The sequence below is a fragment of the Bombyx mori genome, chromosome 19 (genome assembly GCF_030269925.1).
Source record: "Bombyx mori chromosome 19, ASM3026992v2".
NCBI lineage: Eukaryota > Metazoa > Arthropoda > Insecta > Lepidoptera > Bombycidae > Bombyx > Bombyx mori.
The window spans coordinates 3,968,194-3,987,673 of record NC_085125.1 but is presented as its reverse complement, the minus strand read 5'-3'; the positions used below and the strand labels follow the sequence as shown (position 1 = coordinate 3,987,673).

At 34.4% G+C, this 19,480-nt stretch overlaps 1 protein-coding gene and 1 long non-coding RNA gene across 4 annotated transcripts in view; both read right to left on the bottom strand.

Moving 5' to 3' along the window:
* Positions 1–19,480, bottom strand: part of LOC101736692 (phospholipid phosphatase 2) — a 53,814-nt gene that overhangs the window by 20,370 nt on the left and 13,964 nt on the right. Inside the window, exons 1-3 of one of the 3 annotated variants that reach the window (XM_062673926.1) lie at positions 9,552–9,809; positions 8,493–8,543; positions 3,881–3,980 (exon numbers count right to left, since the gene is read on the bottom strand). In XM_062673926.1, coding sequence (XP_062529910.1) covers positions 3,881–3,980; positions 8,493–8,543; positions 9,552–9,638 — 238 coding nt within the window. In that variant the 5' untranslated portion in view covers positions 9,639–9,809. Of the gene's footprint in view, positions 1–3,880; positions 3,981–8,492; positions 8,544–9,551; positions 9,814–19,480 lie in introns of those variants that run through there. The other 2 variants (XM_038017750.2, XM_038017751.2) reach the window with 2 other exon arrangements.
* Positions 13,779–16,825, bottom strand: LOC134200656 (uncharacterized). Its single transcript, XR_009975661.1, has 4 exons — positions 16,204–16,825; positions 15,956–16,027; positions 15,376–15,496; positions 13,779–15,284 (listed from the first exon to the last, which is right to left on the bottom strand). It is a non-coding gene; the product is annotated as an uncharacterized LOC134200656 (long non-coding RNA).

Below are 19,480 nucleotides of genomic sequence, written 5' to 3'. Positions count from 1 at the left end.
TCAAAGTTTCTGTTCGTAACAAAATGTATTAATGATTAGTCTTACTTTTTACTCGCGTCTCCGATTTCTGTAGTAAAATTTTAAAAAATATCTTAAAGCGCTTTGATAGCGATCGCGTGCACTCGGCCATATGTCGAGCTTCACGTGTGTAACATTCGATGCGTATTTTAGATTATTTTGAGTTTTCTTTTTTTTTTTGTGTCCGCGTAATGATCTAGAAGGGTGAAGATGAGGTTATTTTGGTACTTTAATGACGCTTTTAAAGGTTAAGAGTAATGATCTTAGTGTGTGTGTGTGTGTGTGTGTAAAATTTATAGCCTATTTTTAATCGACCTTAAACAAAATTGGGATAAAATTTGCGCAATGCGGGTAAGTAGGCAAGTTCTATCTTTTTCTACCGCGAAGCAGTCTTGCCACTTAAAGGGTTGGGATAGCCGCCGTGCAATACAATTAAGACGTCTATCTTATTTTCTAGGTCATGGCATTCAGAGTTGGAAGTACATTGGTTCCCGCAACTACTAAACATCAGGTGGGCCGTGAGCTTGTTACCTGAACGATAGCTAATGGAAAACCGACTGACAATATCTTCATTACGGTAACGCTATCTAGTCACGATATTGGAAAAGGTTACTAACCTATAAATCCTCATTTAGACAACTGCATTAGAATGTATTAAGTAATTATATTATCTGTGGTACTTATTAATTTACCGCCAAAAGATTAAGCGAAAAAAGTGTAACCGCTTAAATTCTTGATTAATCAATGCTCAGACTTAAGTTTTTTAATTTCCAAACCATAAATCACCGATGATTAATGATAACAGTTAAATAATTAATCAATTGTACAATAAAATTTACCTACGTGGCCTTTGGAAAGCACTTCTATGGACACGCCGTAAATTATATTAAAATATGTTCGTGGGTTAGTTGTACGGGGAATCGTTAAAGATTCCCTTTCAGAGGGTCAAAAATTAATGTATTTTTATTTTTATTTGGAATTCAACGCTAATCTGACGTCAACAAAGTTTAAAATCGTATGCAGTCCGTTGTGGATGGTTTCGATAAGAAATTTCATGATTGTATCTCATTTCATTCTTTATTTTTAAATACATTTATTTTTAAAAACGATAAGACTCGATGCGTAGCTTTAGTATCATTGTCCCGCAGCGGCTTCAGTGGAATAACTTCGTTTTGTGTTATCTAAATAAATGGGTTGATCTAAATAATATTTGAAGGATAATTGAGCCTCATAGTGGACGGAAGAAGACCACGAGGTAGAGGCCTGATACGTTGGACTGACCAGATCTGCACTACCCTCGACACCACAGTTCACGATGCTCTGCACTCGGCGACAGATAAAGGCAAATAGCGTGGAATGATCCAGAATATGCTCTTGTTGCGAAGAGGTGGTCACGATCCTCAGTATTGAGGAAGCCGAAGCAAGAAGAAAAAGGAGAAGTGCTTGTTACTACATATAATATTTACGCCACGAAAGAAACGGTTTAATAATTAGACTCTAATGTTAGTGAGTTAGCCATTGAGTTGCCCGTGTAAGTTTATTTTATGAATGTGAATTTTTGTTTTTAAAAACGCAGTATCTGTGTTTGTATATGAAATTCCGTACAAACATAGTTTACAATCGGGATGAATCTATAGGACACGTACCAAAGAATCTGCTAATCGACAAGCGATATTTGTCGCGGAAAAATGTAATATATTTCATTCCTCTTACAAATATAACCCGACCGAAACCGCAGAGCAAGTTTATACGAATAATGGAACCAATACAGATCTATTTTTGGACACACGTGAAATCCAACCATTGTTTTTAATATTGTGAAACTTATTTTACGTAAGAGTGAATTCGTGATTGATTTTTCCTGAAATGGTAATATGTTAACTATAATTTGTACGTATGTATACGGTAAAAATAGCTTTTGATTTACATAAATGTAGAATTTATTCTAGATTGGACGATAAGATATCCCGTGACGGGTCGTCTATTCGAAGAAACAACAAAAAATCCGGTTATAAAAATCATCTATTAACAATACAACGAAACTGAACTGATGCGGCTATGTGTTCCTGTTTGGATTTATCTTGGTATTTCTGGAAATAACCCCTTTGTACCAGATAGACAGTGAGTCTCATCTAAGCAGATGATGAAGCAAGATGAGCACTAATCTAAGCTTAGTGAAAATTTTTTTTTTTCAAATCTTGGAAATCTTGGTTTTCTCAACGGAACGCGAGACGCGTTTTATATCTTAGCGTTGCGTGCGAAATATAAAACTTACCAGAAGGACATTTATTTATGCTCAGCTAAATAATTTAATATTGTTTCCTGTTAACGTTGTAACAATAGTCTTATTTGAAACGACAACAAACTTACCGCTTTTTTTTAATTTTTTTTATTGCCTTTGTAGGCAGACGAGCATACGGCCCACCTGATGGTAAGTGGTCACCGTCGCTCATGGACGTCAGCAATGCCAGGGGCAGAGCCAAGCTGCTGCCTACCGGTGTTCTTTTTTTTGCAGTCTGCATAATATATTAATAACATAGAATCGAATTAAAATAAATTATTTTAACACAGAGTCTGGTTTGAAAAAGAAAAAAAAAGAGAATGCTACGGATAATTTTAAGTTTGTAATGTGTATTTTCGTGAATTTCAACAGAACCGATTACCTATATACTATACGAGCATTTATCGAAAATTTAAAAGATTATGAAATAAATATGTACATGTTTAAATTTATATACTTGCTTGCTGTTATTAGACTAAGCATTTCAGACAGAGCCAACAAACTCGTAACGAAGGGTGCGATGCTCTAGAATGTGCAGCCGTGAATAAATTTGTTTATGTAAATTGGTTATTCTATTTCTAAGTGACTCTGTAAATCGTCGTGGCGTAAAAGATAAGGCGCCCGGTGCACTCGTATCGAGCGATGCCTCTGCGTCTGTGTTCAAATTCGCGGACAGGTAAACATTTTTCTTTTCGGCGCGCACTGCGGTACCGTAAGTTTCTTGTAGTCGGTGTGGTGGAGCTCGATGGGGCTTAGTCGATAGCCGGTTCTGCGGGGCAAGTGCCTAGCGCGCCGTTTTCAAGGCGTAATCTCCTGTGAGAAATTGGGGGAGGTGGAGGACCTCGGTCCTTCTCTTCTCCCCTTCTTCCTCTCAGGAGGCGCCGGATTCCGACATAACCCGGTCCGTTACCCCCCTCGACCGAGTATCCGTAAATGGATTCCTCAGCGTTAAAAAAAAGGTACCCATTTTTCTAATGAAATACGTACTTATTATTAGCTGACGAATAATTTGCACTATGAAGGAACAAAATTGTGTTAATAAGAACCAAACCCTCATAATTTATGATTTGCGTCATTAGCTCAGATATCTAAATGTTTTGAACAAAATGCGGAAAGCTAATTTTAAATAAACAGTTCTTGGGATCGTTTAATAATCATAATAAAGTATGTTCCATGGTTTTCACGAATAGTCAAAACAATTCAAATTAATTCTCAACGAAAACTATAAAGTATTGAAAACGTCGGAAATAATTTAATGACAATAAAAAACGATTTAAGATTAAGCTGAAATAGATATTCGACGCTTGAAAGGCAAACGTGACTAAGCGACAATAACTATTTTATACATAAATGATAGGCAATAAACATATTCGACCCGCAAAAAAATAATAATTCTAGGTCTATTAAAATCATTTCAATCCAACAGCTAGATTCGTTAAAATAGAATTTTTTTTCAGGTATTTCAACTTTAAATTAGTCTACTGTAAAGTTCACGCATTGTCGCTTAGTCACGTTTGCCTTTCAAGCGTCGAATTATGGATTTGTACCGAAAAAAACAAAACAATATCGAATTCAACTTACCTATCAACAGCAGCGGCAGATCGACACCCAATAGCCAACGTAAGTTGAATCTTGTTCTGCACGCTCTCGACTTTGTTGTGTGAGACTCTATATCTCTTGTCTGAAACAAAATGTTGTAGGATAAGCACATAATATCGAGCAACTAATTATGTTTAGAGTTAACTTTCTTCTATTTCGTTTCCTAACTTGACAATCTCAGGCTTCAAATTACAAATAAGACTGTTGTCAGATCCTATCTTATATACCGGACAATGTATATAATGTCACATTCTTTCAATTTTCTAGCCCATTTAAAAGATTCTAAGATATTTAAACCGAACTAACCCGCAAGCTACAGAACCAGTGAATAAAGTACTAACGTATTAATAAAAATAGGATTTATTTCATAATAGTTGTAACGATACGCGGTATAAGTTGAAAATAAGAAAACTATAAAAAAAAAATACTAAAACTTTTGCGCCGCCAATCATAGGGGGAATTACCTATTTTCAACACCAATTAGCTTGACGTTTCAATAAATGGAAATAAATAAACGCTCCACAAGGGTTTCAATGAAGGAACTCTCAAACACTGGTGGTTGTTACTGGTGGTAGGACCTCTTGTTTACTAATGGTAGGACCTCTTGTGAGTCCGCACGGATAGGTACCACCTCCCCGCTTATTTCTGCCGTGAAGCAGTAATGCGTTTCGGTTTGAAGGGTGGGGCAGCCGTTGTGACTATACTGAGACATTAGAACTTATATATCAAGGTGTGTGGCGCATTTACGTTGTAGATGTCTATGGGCTCCAGTAACCACTTAACACCAGGTGGGCTGTGAGCTCGTCCACACATCTAAGCAATAAAATAAAATAAAAATGTCAACCTGTCGCGACCCGATGGGCTAAGCATAGTGTCTAGGCTGGCATTCAACGTGTTAATTATATACAAAATTATTATCTGCATTAAGGCACTAGTTCTTCTGTCAACCTGAACTCATAATGCAACAATACATGCAAACTAAATAATATAAAGTTATTCAAATTTGTTATCCAATATGTACATTTGAAAAGCAATTTCTTAGATTCGATCAAACGACGACACGACATTATTACGTCCATTACAAAAATATTATTTCTAAAGCGAAGAGAACGGAAAAGTCGTTATAAAACTTTCTGTAAGCCGGATAAATAATCCAAGTCTTCAGATTAGGGTTGGTATAAAATATTATGTAGGAATTATAAAGTGATATTTATCGTAGATCATACAGAATATCGTGAATATCGATACGTACCGATAATAATAGTGCATGGGCTTATTACCTAGATCATATTTTAAGACTAATCTATTAGTCTAGTATAACGCTACTTCGCCAGGCTTCACACAATTCCTGTAGATTTTTGTTAATTGATTTTGCTTGAATGGGTGGATGAGTTCACGACCCGTCTGGTATGTAATAGTTACCCACCTTGACACATTAAAATGCGTAATCACTAATTCGATCTGAAATGCATTACTGCTTTGCGGCAGAAATGCATTGCAATGCATGAAGTCGTCGTGGTCTAAAGGATAAGAGACGTCTGGTGCATTCGTATGCAGCGATGCACCGGTGTTCGAATCCCGCAGGCGGGTACCAATTTTTCCAATGAAATACGTATTTAATAAATGTTCACGATTGACTTCCACGGTGAAGGAATAACATCGTGTAATAAAAATAAAACCCGCAAAATTATAATTTGCGTAAACACTGGTGGTAGGACCTCTTGGGAGTCCGCACGGGTAGGTACCACCGCCCTGCCTATTTCTGCCGTGAAGCAGTAATGCGTTTCGGTTTAAGGGTGGGGCAGCCGTTGTGACTATACTGAGACCTTAGAACTTATATCTCAGGGTGGGTGGCGTATTTGCGTTGTGGATGTCTATGAGCTCCAGTAGCCACTTAACACCAGGTGGGCTGTGAGCTCGTCCACCCATCTAAGCAATAAAAAAAAACATATTGAAAAGCGTAATCACTAATACGATCCGAAATGCATTACTGCTTTGCGGCAGAAATGGGCAGGATATTAGTACGTACCCGTGCGAGCTCACAAGACGCCCTATCACTATAACGGCTTGATAATAATTATGGTGAGTTTTGTACTAGGTACTACGCGTATCGGCATTAAATTTGAATTTTCTGAATCACAATGTTACGCATTTGTTTATTTGTCTGTTATTATCTGATATAATATTTGGAAACATTGGAATCCGTCAATTATATGTTTGATATGTTTCTTCAGCTAATCTTCTTTATACATGTGTATATAAAAATGAATTGCTGTTCGTTAGTCTCGCTAAAACTCGAGAACGGCTGGATCGATTTGGCTAATTCTGGTCTTGAATTATTTGTGGAAGTCCAGAGAAAGTTTATAAGGTAGATAAATATGAAAATGCTCTGAATTAAATAAAAATAACAATTTTGTTTTCCCTTTGATGTGTCCCCCGTCGGACGGATTCATTTGTTTGTTTTAAATTTATTTTATACAAAAGTTTAGGTCTTTTATTTGTCGATTGAGGCACTATGAAGTCTGCCGGGTCAGCTAGTTTATGATAAGACTGAAAAATAGTTCGCATAGAAGTCGTTATTACGTCAATCTTATTTATAATTTAATCATATATTTATTAAATGAAATTATGTAACAGAAGAAAGTGTGTGTAATTCTATCCTAAGTCATCGGATTTAAGCCTTTTTTTTTAATTAGTTGCGCTCCGCTGTAGCTTTACCGAATGCGTAAAAGAAATATATAACAATTTTTGAAAACGATTCTCCCGCCAATTCTTTTGCTGATGCATTCGGGCCAATGACATCTGTGCGAAGTTTCAACTCAAACGTATAGGTGACGGGCGCACAAAATCGAATAAACATACAAACTCTCCAACTATAAGTATACTTATTTTATACGTTACACTTAATGATATAGTAGCTAATCAAAGGCACTAAAACTAGAGTTTAAATAAAAAAATCAATAAGTATATTTTCATTCGCAAGTCCTAGAAATAATTAAAAGAACGCTTTAATGCGTTTCGATTAAAAAGGCGGGGCAGCCGTTGTACTGTAAAAAATGAGACCGAAGAACTCATGTCTCGAGGTGGATGGCGGCACTTACGTCGTAGGGGTCTATGGGCTGCGGTAACCACTTAACACCAGGTGGCTCGTCCACAATTAAAAAAATAATCGCAACTAACTATTTTAAACGTCGGAAGTAATACATATAATCACAATAAAACAGGCGAAATTAAATCGTAAAAGTTATTTTAAGCAATTGAAAAACAAATTTAATGTTCTTAAGGTTACAGTTGTTTTTACGGGTGCAGCCACCCCTGAGAGCCCGCGAGAACGAAGGTCATCCTGACCTTGTCTGCTCGTGACCTTTGCGTGACTCCCTTTATATAACGAGACAGGACCGTTGCCCTTCAGCTTATCAAGAGCACCCGACTTCGAACACGTAACAATATAAAATGTTTCACTGTGAAGAGTTTTCAAAGATTTTGAATTTGAAAATTTTCTTGTCAAATGCATAGCGTAGTTTCCATGTAGTTTCTAAAATATTATCTGTGGTATTTATTCTTCGTATAGAAGTAGTTTCGACACGTCATTTCGGATCCTCCCGATCCACTAACGGTGCTTTTAGGTACTTCAAGCACCGGTCACCGTTCTCGTCGAACCCGTCGCTTGCGACGAAGGGCTCGACGAGTAAATTAACCCACAGACACAGCCGACTGAGTTTCTCGCCGGATCTTCTCCGTGGGTCGCGTTTCCGATCCGGTGGTAGATTCTGCGAAGCATGGCTCTCGCTAGGGTTCGTGTTAGCAACACTCCCGATTTGAGCCCCGTGAGCTCACCTACTAGTTCGGTGAATCTAGAATAACCCATCGAGGTTACTAGAATAGGTAGAAAACAAAGCTATTTGGTTTAAGCCACATTTTTGTAACTTCACAGAGGACCCATTTAAAATTTAATATTTGGAAAAAATATCAATAGGTAAAACAAAAAACTTCTTCTGCTATTGCAATGGGGTAAGCTTAATTGAAGATTAATTTAAACCATTGAATAGTTATTAGTACCAAATGAAACGGATCTTTAATTAATTACAAAGATAAATGTCGCGTAAGAATTGAAATGCTGTTTAAACCAAATAGTGTTTCGATCCTCGATATGTTATGTTTAAGCGTGTACATATAATCGCGAGACGGCACTTGAAAAACGTAAATAATTTATATCAATAACATTTAAAATATTTAATGAATTAATAAAATTACAAAAAACGTTTCTATTTCGCCAGTTAGTTGTAAGTCAGATAGCTATGCTCTCAATATGTGAAGTTATTTAATATTTATTAATCTTAATGCAAATATAAACAGGGAAAGGCTGAACCATTCAATACATATTTAAATTTAATTTTTTATTTACAAAATGACAATGGGATTTTTCCCGCCTTTACAATGAAGTGTCAAAAAAATAAAATTTGTTTTTTTTTTTAAACTAAGACGAAAGTGTTTACTGTAGAATTTTTTTATAAGCACTAGTTTTTTTTTAAAATCTAAGTGTAGCAAGCGCTTCATTGAGCTTAAGGCGTGAATGTGAATTTAATAATATCACCTGGACAGTTCCGTACGTAGTCAGGTGCTGCATTTCGGTTTCTTCCCTCATCTGCGCACAAAATCATGGAAACACACGATCAGACGCAACGTTGAATGGCAACTAGACGTTATTATAATCGATTTACGAAATAATCTATCGATAAAGTCCTCTTATCACTATCGGATACAAAAATTGTAAAGTCTGCGAAAATATTTTGTTTATTCTATATTGCGATTACAAAATGACTAAGTTCAGGAACTGATTATTTTTCGAGGATAAATTCGTTTTGGGTTCTTCTGCAGGAAGTGCTTGCTATGAGTAATTACTTTCGGAATTCGAGAATATAAAATTGGCGATAAAGTGAAAATCATTTGGATTTAAAAAAATACGTACAACTAATCCCAGAGTCGAGTTATGAAGTTACAAGATCTGAATGTAAAAACATTTTTTTACATCAAATGCTTAATACAGAATATCCATGATTTAAACCATACAAATTAAGCTTTGAAACTCGATTTTAATGGACAAAATATATTTATATGATAAGATTTCTTTTAAATTAACTTAAAAAATATAGTTTAAAAGTTGAGACGCTGAGAAAAATAAAATAAAAAGTATATAATATATTTGTATAATGTATTATAATATAAAGTAAGTATGTGTGTGTGTGTGTCTATTTGTATGTGTATATATTGTTTTGTATCTTGTAATATGTATATATTATTATATGTAATGTTTACTGTATGCACTAAGTTTGTGTTCCTAATTCTTCTTTCCTTTGGCGGGCCTACTGGAAGAGATTTCAACATGAAATAAGTAGTGCCCTCTACTCTGTATCCTTATTGTCGTGGTTTTTTCTAACAGCTATACAGCTGTACAAAATATATTAAATAAATAAATAAAAAATCATAATATTATTAATCCACCTAAAATCTTTTTTGCAAAAAGCAAATCCGATCTTTATCCTCTCCAATAAAAGTTCGAGATTTAAATGCATCGATTTTTTTGCTTTCGCTCTAACAGATAATACGTATTACTAAGAGTATCAATGTAAATAAGTAGGTACTTAATACTTACGTTTGCACCAATCTTGAAACTGCGACTGAAAGACGCAATCCTCTTTATCCCTTCTAAACTAGTGCGTACTGCTGAATTTGCCACCATTTTTACGAATCACTACTACACCAGTTCCAATAAAACTAATTTTTTTTTAATGTATTCCTTTAAAAAAGTTTTAACACCGCGTTAAATATTAACGCAAAACTGTTATAACAATTCAAAGTTCTACGCTAAGTGGGTCGAAGTTATTCACGTCAGATACCTTTATGTGAACAATTTATGAGTAATAAGGAAAATCGGAACACTACGTTCGTCAAACGTCATTAAGCGAATCGGTATGTACATATAAGAAAATAAACGTCATTGAACATATCTGAGTACGTTTAAAAAATAACCTTATTTCAATGGTCAATCGCGTATGAGAAATTAAATAAGTAATAAAAAAAATCCTACCTATGCTGATAACCTTGAGAGACTATTTCAGCTTCACCCTAACATGAGCTCACGGGGCTCAAACCGAAAGTGTTGCTAACACTGGCCCTAGCAAGAGCAGTGCCTCGCAGAATCTACCACCGGATCGGGAACGCGACCCACTGAGATGATCCGGCGAGAAACTCAGTGGGCTGTGTCTATGGGTTAATTCACTCGTGGAGCCCTTCGTCGCAAGCGACGGGTAAAATTACTATTACGGTTTACCGTAATAGTAATTTTAATTATACTAGTGATCTCCTGGTAGTCGAAATTCGACTATAATTAATTGAGATTATCAGTTTGTATACTATTATGATTCTATCATCAAAGACTCTTCTATAATTACAGATTACGCCAAGAATACATTTAAAAAAAAGAAAAACAAACAATATTTAATTTATTCTCAATTTGAGCACAGACTATAAGCAATAAGAAAAGTTTGACAATAAGCAAATAGTAGGTATGCGTGTGTGTGTCAAATACATTATAGTGTGTGTAATGTTTTTATTTATTGATTTAATGTATTTTTAACACAAAATAAAAAAAAAAAAATTAACATTCGTCACTCCTTCTCTGTACTCTCTATAAGTGTGGGAAATTTCATACTCCTCCGTCCGCGCAATTTTAGTAAAAAGGGGTACAAAGTTTTTGCTTCACGTATTTAATCGAAAGTGGAAGAAAAAAATCTATGGTATAATGGTATTATAATTTCATGTAATATATTTAGTATCGAGTGTGAGACAAATTATATCCAATATATCACAGCGTAATAGTTGACGCGGTAAATAATGAGCTAACAATAAAATAAATATAGCCCTGCAACGCGGGCGCGAACGGTCAGAGGTGAATCGGTTATCAGCTCTGTCTGCGGATGGTGTGGTCCAATAAAGAAACAAGCAAGGTATGCACAAGTCATTTTCAATCGCGGACAAGTTATGATTTTGCGTTTAGCCCTTTGACTGCCACGTAGGTCACCGGTGTCCTACGCGGCGCACTGAAGTAATTACGTCGATTTCTGTTACTAAGGCACCTGGATATTTAGTATAAATTGGGAAAGACCTCCCGATCCTGCGGACAGAATGGAATGCAGTCGACGTCGCCCCAAACACGTCATCTCGGATCCTCCCGATCCACTAACGATGCTTTTAGGTACCTCAAGCACCGGTTATCGTTCTCGTCGAACCCGTCGCTTGCGACGAAGGGCTCGGCGAGTAAATTAACCCACAGACATAGCCCACTGAGTTTCTCGCCGGATCTTCTTAGTGGGTCGCGTTTCCGATCCGGTGGTAGATTCTGCGAAGCACGGCTCTTGCTAGGGTTCGTGTTAGCAACGTCGTCAGGTTTGAGCCCCGTGAGCTCACCTACTAGTTAAGGCTACGCTGAAATAGCCTCTCAAGGCTCTCAGTTTAGGTAGGAAAAATAATAATGGAAAGGCGAATCCAAATGTACTGAGAGTGAATCTATTTCTAATCTATTTATAAGGCTAAAACATATGTACATTAGAATAACGGAAAGCAAAGTTAGGCAACCCAAGCGCTTAGTAATAGAAATCTACATAATATTTGCTTTGATTGCCATGTAGGCCCCAAAAAATAAAACTGAGATTTCGATTTTGAATTTCAAATACGGATAGCAGCTAACGGCGACTACCATGTTTGATTGCAATGAGCTCCGGCAAATATTGAGTATGTCTTGAGTTCTTCCACACATCCAGGCATTGAAAAAATTCCTGTCTCCATTCTCGAAAATTCGAAGCGTCGTCACAATATTAATTGATTGACTATGGTTTGTGGAGATACCAATGCATTAGACAGAATAATTAAAACCAGCGGTTTCAACACCAAAAGCGATATCTTCTAGACAGCCATCAGGGGGACAAGAATCACTGGAGGAAAGATACTAGGGATATTGTGTTTACCTCTTTAAAGACACTATCTCCCATGTACTAAGTAAAGTTCTTTTATTTATTTGACGTGTTAATTATACATAAAATTGTCTGCTCACGAACGTAGCATGAATAGAGAATATGAATATTGTTAATATACCTATATTTTGTTTGCCGATTGAAGGAAGGAATAATGTTATTTTAGCTTAGTTTGGGGAATACCAAGTGATAAAGTGTACATAGATGAAATCGAATTCAGAACAAACGTAAATAATATATAAAAGTCTTTTAATCGGACTTTTTTTCGGAGACTTTTTTTAACATTACAGATGGTATGGCAATGCCTTTAGCGTTGTAAAGTCTGTTTGCCACTAAATAGTCCATATACACCTTAGCCTATAAAGTTTAAAAACTTATTTCCTATTTTTAGCAAGTGGTAAGAATGAATCATAAAGTGTTGCATTAACTCATTCAATGCATGATGGGTCACAATAATTCAAAATGGCTATAGGATAATCGAGGCGTCCCGCCAAGAGTTATGGCTTTAACTGGAATGGGCGGTTCATGTTAGTTTCTTACCCGTATTTGTCCGCATTTATTATTATTTTATATATCTAAACATAAAAATGATTGCGTTTGTTAATTTAAGTTATAGCTATTGCTAAAGTGTACTTTAGCTATTGCTATAAGAGAAATGTAAAACTAATCTGGGCCTTGAGGTGTCAGTGATTAGGTGGAACTTCAAATAATAGCCGATAACTAAAATTTTAATTGGTCAAAGGTGTCGGATATTTCTCAATATATTGAAAAACTACCACTTGTTATTCTAAGGTCACTCTCACATCAACTATGAATTTAAATAAACATATTTGGAAACAAAACATACTTTTAACCGTAATAATAATTGTAAGTAATTTTTATTTACAATCACAGGTCACAGACACTCTTGCACTATTTGTTCGATCAGGAATACGGACCGTTGATTAATTATACACCTATTTCATTACAATAGTTTGTAATCGAGAATATCAGGCGAGGAATTATTAACTTTCTCTGATTTATATTGCATTTAATTTATAGGTTCTCATTGTAACAGTATATTTCAATAAATGTAAAATTTATTGATAATCTATGGCTCTAGGGCAATGAACTTTTGACTTATGTCGTATCGTAATAATTGATTCCTTAATGATTAATCCGTTTGTGCAAAATTTATTTCTCATAAATAGTTTCGGTTTACTTCTGCAGTAGAGCCAGTTTTTTTTAAATATCAGCATTTTCCCAAACATACGTGTCCAGATACTCCAACTAGGTTAATATTGTTAGATAGAGCCAGTTTATTGAGACCCGAATGCACTGTTAGACCGGATTCTATTTTTAACATAGCGACTGCATGCTTATCTATATATTAATACGTGAAGCAAAAACTTTGTATCCCTTTTTATGAAAATTGCGCGGACGGAGGAGTAAGAAATTTTCCACACTTATAGAGAATATAGAGAAGAAGTACACAATGCTAATATTTTTTTAAAATAATGCATTAAATATACATTAAATCAATAAAGAAAACATTACACCATAGATTATACACTTAATATATTCGAGATAGATGCGCAACTCTCATTTTTATTTTTGCTTTAGTTAAAGCCCGGTCCAGCAGGCGTCGCTACGGTCGATTATTAGTCTCCCTACCCCCCACCAGGTGGCTTTTTTAGTAATTTTAATATTTTTAATAACTCTCTTTATGAAAAAATGTTATCGTTTAGAATCGCTGAAATTCCCGGTAGTACTTATGAGATATTAAGGAATGTTTGATTGTGTTCAGCATTCTAATCGATAAGATCTTTTCATACAGAGAGAAAACAGTTTTTTAAAATAAAAAGCTGTAATTCTCTGTAAGCTATTTAATTTCCCTATATTACAAACTATTTTCTGTTAAAAGATTGTATGAACGTACAATTGTATAAAATTTCGAATAACAATAACTCCTCTAGAATAATCCTACTAGCGTACACATTAAATCGAAAGTTATCTAAAAGTTAATTAAGTCTAGATAATCAAATCATTCAATGTCACTTAAGTCATTTGTGCGAAATATAAACATGTCAGCTTTCCATTACAAACATAGTAGACAATTTGAATTAAATTTAATAAATGTTTCTTAACTATAGCAGTTCTTGCTTAAAGTTGATCGTGACAGATCATGACCTTGTATGAAAATATTACATCTATAAACACTACCTATGCTTCGTCATACAATAATTGTCATTTATACTAGCATTGTAGAGATAATACACACACTAAAGTGAATACTAAATTATTCTTAGCATTCTTATAAACATTTAGAAATTTAAGAAACGATTAACCCACAATCATTTTCATAACATGTGACATTTTGTTCTGCACAAACGTTTTATTACATGATTTGAAAAACAAAAAAAAAACAAAAAAAGTTTAAAAAATGTAATGATGATTTAAAGTACTCTTAAATATTGATAGTTTGTACTTAATTACGCTTATAGTAATCTTAGACATGATTACATTAGTTATACTTTTATTCCCTATCTAAATTATTTCTATTCTGACGTTTCTGATGCTTTAGTTTTGGTAATACTAGATGAAACAAACAGCAGATTGAAAGAAAATCATCTTAAAGTTAATTACATTCATTACAAACCATTAGTTTACATTTTGTTACAAAAGAAACTGGTGTTCGTTACATGCAAATGAATAAACATACACATGCAAACATAAAATGTAAATTTATCTTTTAATCCAAATTAAATGTACACTAATATTACATCTAAATAATAGAAAGGGTTTCGAAAATTTTTATTGCACTCAACAGCAGACGAGCACGCAACCCGGCCCATGATAAGTGGTCACCAGTGCTTATAAACTTCAGCAGTGCCATAGGGGTTGCTGTCTATCACTTAAGTTTTAATAAATTATTAATATACTCAGTCACAAGCATATTGATTTCACATAATGAAAATGTAAGAAACATAATCATGTTTGGGCATTTTCATTTATATCTGCTCATACAGAAAACACAACTTAGCAAATATATTCCACAGTTAATCTAAATAATTGCAAATAATGCTTTTAAAGACCGTTGACTTTTGATCATTAATTAAAATCATCTTCTCGTAGAATTTACAAAAGGTTATTTACAAAAATTTATATCAGTATTTTCATATATTACTAACTTACTAATTACAACTATTCAAACGTAATACTATAACTATAAGAACTAAACAACCTATTTTAAAACAAAATTGGCATCAATTTAGTTCTTATGAACTATTTCAATTATTAATTTATCAATTATAAACATATTTAAAAAAATTAAGATCTCTTGAGAGTTCACGTTCCTTGCTGAATCAGTTTCTCTTCTGAAACGGAGAAACAAAGTATCTTAAGTATGTAACAAATATTGAAAAAATACGACCATGAAAAATTTAGTGTTAATGTAATCTTACTTACAAATTAATATATTACATAACACGTTCTGGTTCAAATATAGTGCATCAATCTTTTCATGTTTCAGACATTTTAGTGCTCCTTATAATTTTTCCATAAAATTTTGTCATTATCAAACCTTTGTCTACAAAAATAAAAACATTATTTTATATTGGGTAGAAGGATGAACGTGGTCACAGGCCACTTGGTGTAACTTAGTTATCAAACACCAGGAAACAAAACGTGAATGCCATCATCTAACTTTGGATGTGATTGGATCAATTGTGCTGTATTTTATTTAAACAGGAAAGCATGACTGATTGATCATTCCAAAAAACTAGTTCGGGTCCACTTGACAATAAGCATATAATACGCTGAGTTGCAAAACATAAATACTTCCACCCACTCGAGACAATTTTATTATCTGAGGTGTGTGTGTGATAGTACGAGACTTAATACCGACTGTTTTGATCAAAACTTAACATATATGATAGCTAGGCAGCAGAAATAGGAAGGACCATTAGTTGGTGCTAATTCATTTAATTATATTATGAATAATAATTCTGTTAGCAAATAATATACCGGGAAAATAGTGTAAACTCACCGTTATCAAGGCATCCGAAATAGCATTTCATTTTCGATCTTCGAGGCATGCTGATTTTTAATAATAAACATTCTGTAAGAAATGAAAATAGTTACACAGGCTTACGAAACGCTAACGAAGAAAAAAGTATTGGAGCCAAGTTATGTCTAAAGAGAATTCAAAACAGAGTTTCTCAATGTCTAATCGTCTAATATTCTAATAAAGCTAAAAGTTGCTCTAAATTAATACTACAACGTAAAATAACTCACACCAAGACCAAAAAAAAACGATTTAAAAAATTAAATCGTTACGACATTTTGAAAACTTTTTTTTTTTTTTTGAGATTGTTTTACGGCCCTGGAATTTTGAAAACTTCAAAGCAGTGTTTCCACTTACGTTTTTTTTAACACATTTTACCCTAGTTTCTTTTGAATTTACCCTAAAATTTCCTAGACAACTTTCATAAATCCTTTATATAGAAAGCGTAAATAAAATACAGAAAATAAACCACAGCATATTATTTAATGTAGGTATATATAATATAAACGCCCCCAGAAGATCATAGATCTATAGGACTAGAATTTTCAAGGAAGTCGACGCATTGCTTTTATATTCTTTTGCTGCACAACCTAACACTGTTCGGTTCTAAAATTGAGCAATTGTTTGCTGGCAAAGTTGGGAACTTTCTATGAAGCAAGCCGTTCAGGGTTTCATTAGAAAGCCTGTTTCTTTTGTCAGTTTTTAAATTTGAGAACACTGAATAATCTTTCCACCTCAGTCTTTGAAGAAGGAACTGCTAGCAAAAGTGAAATGACAATTACAAGGTTTTCGTAAATGAAATTACCATGATAATCTTTCATGGTACATGAAGTACCTGTATATTACAATACAAGTAAGTTATGATGACATCAACGAAAATAGGTAAATAAAAATTTGGCAGATTATACTTATTGGGATTCTGGGGAATCCCTAAGAAAAAGCAGTGGCTTAATCTATGATTTACTTTACTAGAGGGTTACTGTTGAATCAAACCTTTATAGTTTTTATACACAACTCTGTTTTATTCTTTTACTTGTCAACTCGACTTAATGTCATTCTCTCTCCATAAAATAAAATGTTCATTGTTTTACTTTAATTATCGTTTATTTTAAAATTCACAACAGTTACTAGTATAGGCTTTGCTTTTTACCCCGAAATATCATAAATCCTGGTATTTTTTAAATTGTCTTTATCATCCAAAATATCAGCTATTTTTCCCTAAAAAAGGGAGAATTCCCTAAAAGTGGAAGCACTGCTTCAAAGTACGCTACATTTTTTATTGAGTCAGAACTCGTATCTGCCATCTAGTGAGTTTATTAGTTCATTAAGGCCAAAACGTTTCAAAAATGACCTCGCCGGTTCCTAAAGATGGCGCTAGTTGAATGTTCTTTTCCTTTGTATGGGAGTTGCACCCCCCTGCATTACACACACTACATGCCATGTATTTGACGCACACACGCATGCACACTATTTATTGTCAAACTTTTGTTCTTGACGTCTGTCTGTTGTCAAATTGAGAATAGATTAAATATTGCTTGTCTTTAATAATATTTTTTTATAGTGTAGCTTTGGCGAAATTTGTGATTATAGAAGTATAAAATACAATCATAATAATGCACAAACGTACAATTCCAATTAATTATAGTCGAATTTCGACTACTGCGGGACCACTAGTCTATATAATTACCGTACGTTATAAAAGCAGCAATTCCTTGTGAATAAGTCAGTTCCCATTCTGGCCATTAATATATCTAGGTAGGTACTAGAATAAATTATTTTCCACGGATTCTATAATTGGTTTCATTTCATAATTCCTACATACCCAGATGTGCGGTCGGTAATCCCTATGGGATAGGTACGATTTTTTATTTTTTTATTGCCCTTTTAGGCAGACGAATACACGGCCTACCTGATGATGAGTGGTTACCGTCGCCCATGGACTTCAGCAATGCCAGGGGCAGAGCCAAGCCGCTGCCTACCGCTAAAACTGATTGAACTGATTGGGTCTTATCACTATCGGTACTATATCTAATATCAATATTATGGTTCCAATCCAATTGTAATTGTCTAGTTTAGCGCAAGTTATTTGGCGTCTTGTGAGGTTGCACCGTAGGTATAAGTAGAATATAAAATGCATATTGGCGTTCCTTAAGGCAGACTATGGTCGCTGGACTCAACTGTCTTGATGAGCTCGGCATCATCTAAGGCTCCGTTTAACTCAGCTACCCTCTCCAAAACGTAAGTGGTAAACGTAGTGGTAAGTCCAATTTGAAATCTCCCTCAGACCCAAATACTGAGTGATTAGAGTTACCAATGAACGTCTGCAATGCCCTGAGCACAACCAGGCCGTGGCCTTCCGCTAAGGAATCCGTAAACCTCATTTGAAGAAACACGGGGTATCTAAACACAGCCTATTATCCTCCTAGCTTCCACTTAAATTGCTATATGACGCGGTCTAAATTCCATAAGGCCTTCCATTGCAATGGTCGGAGTTGACATAAAAGCACACCCGAAAGCTACGGGCTGGTTTTTAAGCAGACGATTAAAATTAAAATTAAAATAAAATTGTGAACAATGCGTTCATTGTTAATTGATATCTGAATTGTAATTGGTTTTCGAATAACAGCGCGTTTTATGTTTGAAACGTTTTAGTTTTAATATAATAAATACTCATTGTAGTGCTTATCAAGTCCACGAAATGCTTATAGAGTAACATTGTCATAAGTTACAATGTTTTCTAAGTGTTTGTGTTACATATTTCTCTCATAGTTCATCAATATATTTGTTAAATACAATATTGTACTTATATAATATCGCAAGTAAGAAAGATCCTGGAGTGGCGACCACGAACTGGCAAGCGCAGTGTGGGACGGCCACCTACTAGATGGACCGACGACCTAGTAAAAAGCGCTGGGTCTCGTTGGATGCAGGTGGCAATGGACCGGTCGCACTGGAAATCTATTCCTATGATGATGCCTGAGAGGCCTATGTTCAGCAGTGGACGGCGATAGGCTGAAATGATGATGATGATGATGATAATATCGTAAACCTTATATGCTACCTACTTAATATACTGATACACGACCATTTAAAATAAAACTTTATCGTCCACGAAATCTGTAAAGAATTCGAAACACCGGCAATAGTATTTATTGACAATAAAAAAATGAGAGATTAAACTATACCAATAGTATTCATTATTATTTCATAATTCGCGAAAAGTAAAAAAATATTAAATTTAAATAAAAAGCCTTTAATTATGTACTTGAATTACACACATTCTATTTAGATTTATGAATGTTAAAATGAACTGAAGTTAAATTTTAATGTCAAATCATTTTCACAAATAACCTGTAATAACGCCATCTATCGTCTAGTAGCCGTACTTCTAGAATAACATTCGATCAAATCATAATAAAATACATTATTATGAGACAATTAATTAATTATTATAATTAATTATTAATTATAATAATTATAATAATAATGATTAATTATTATGATTAA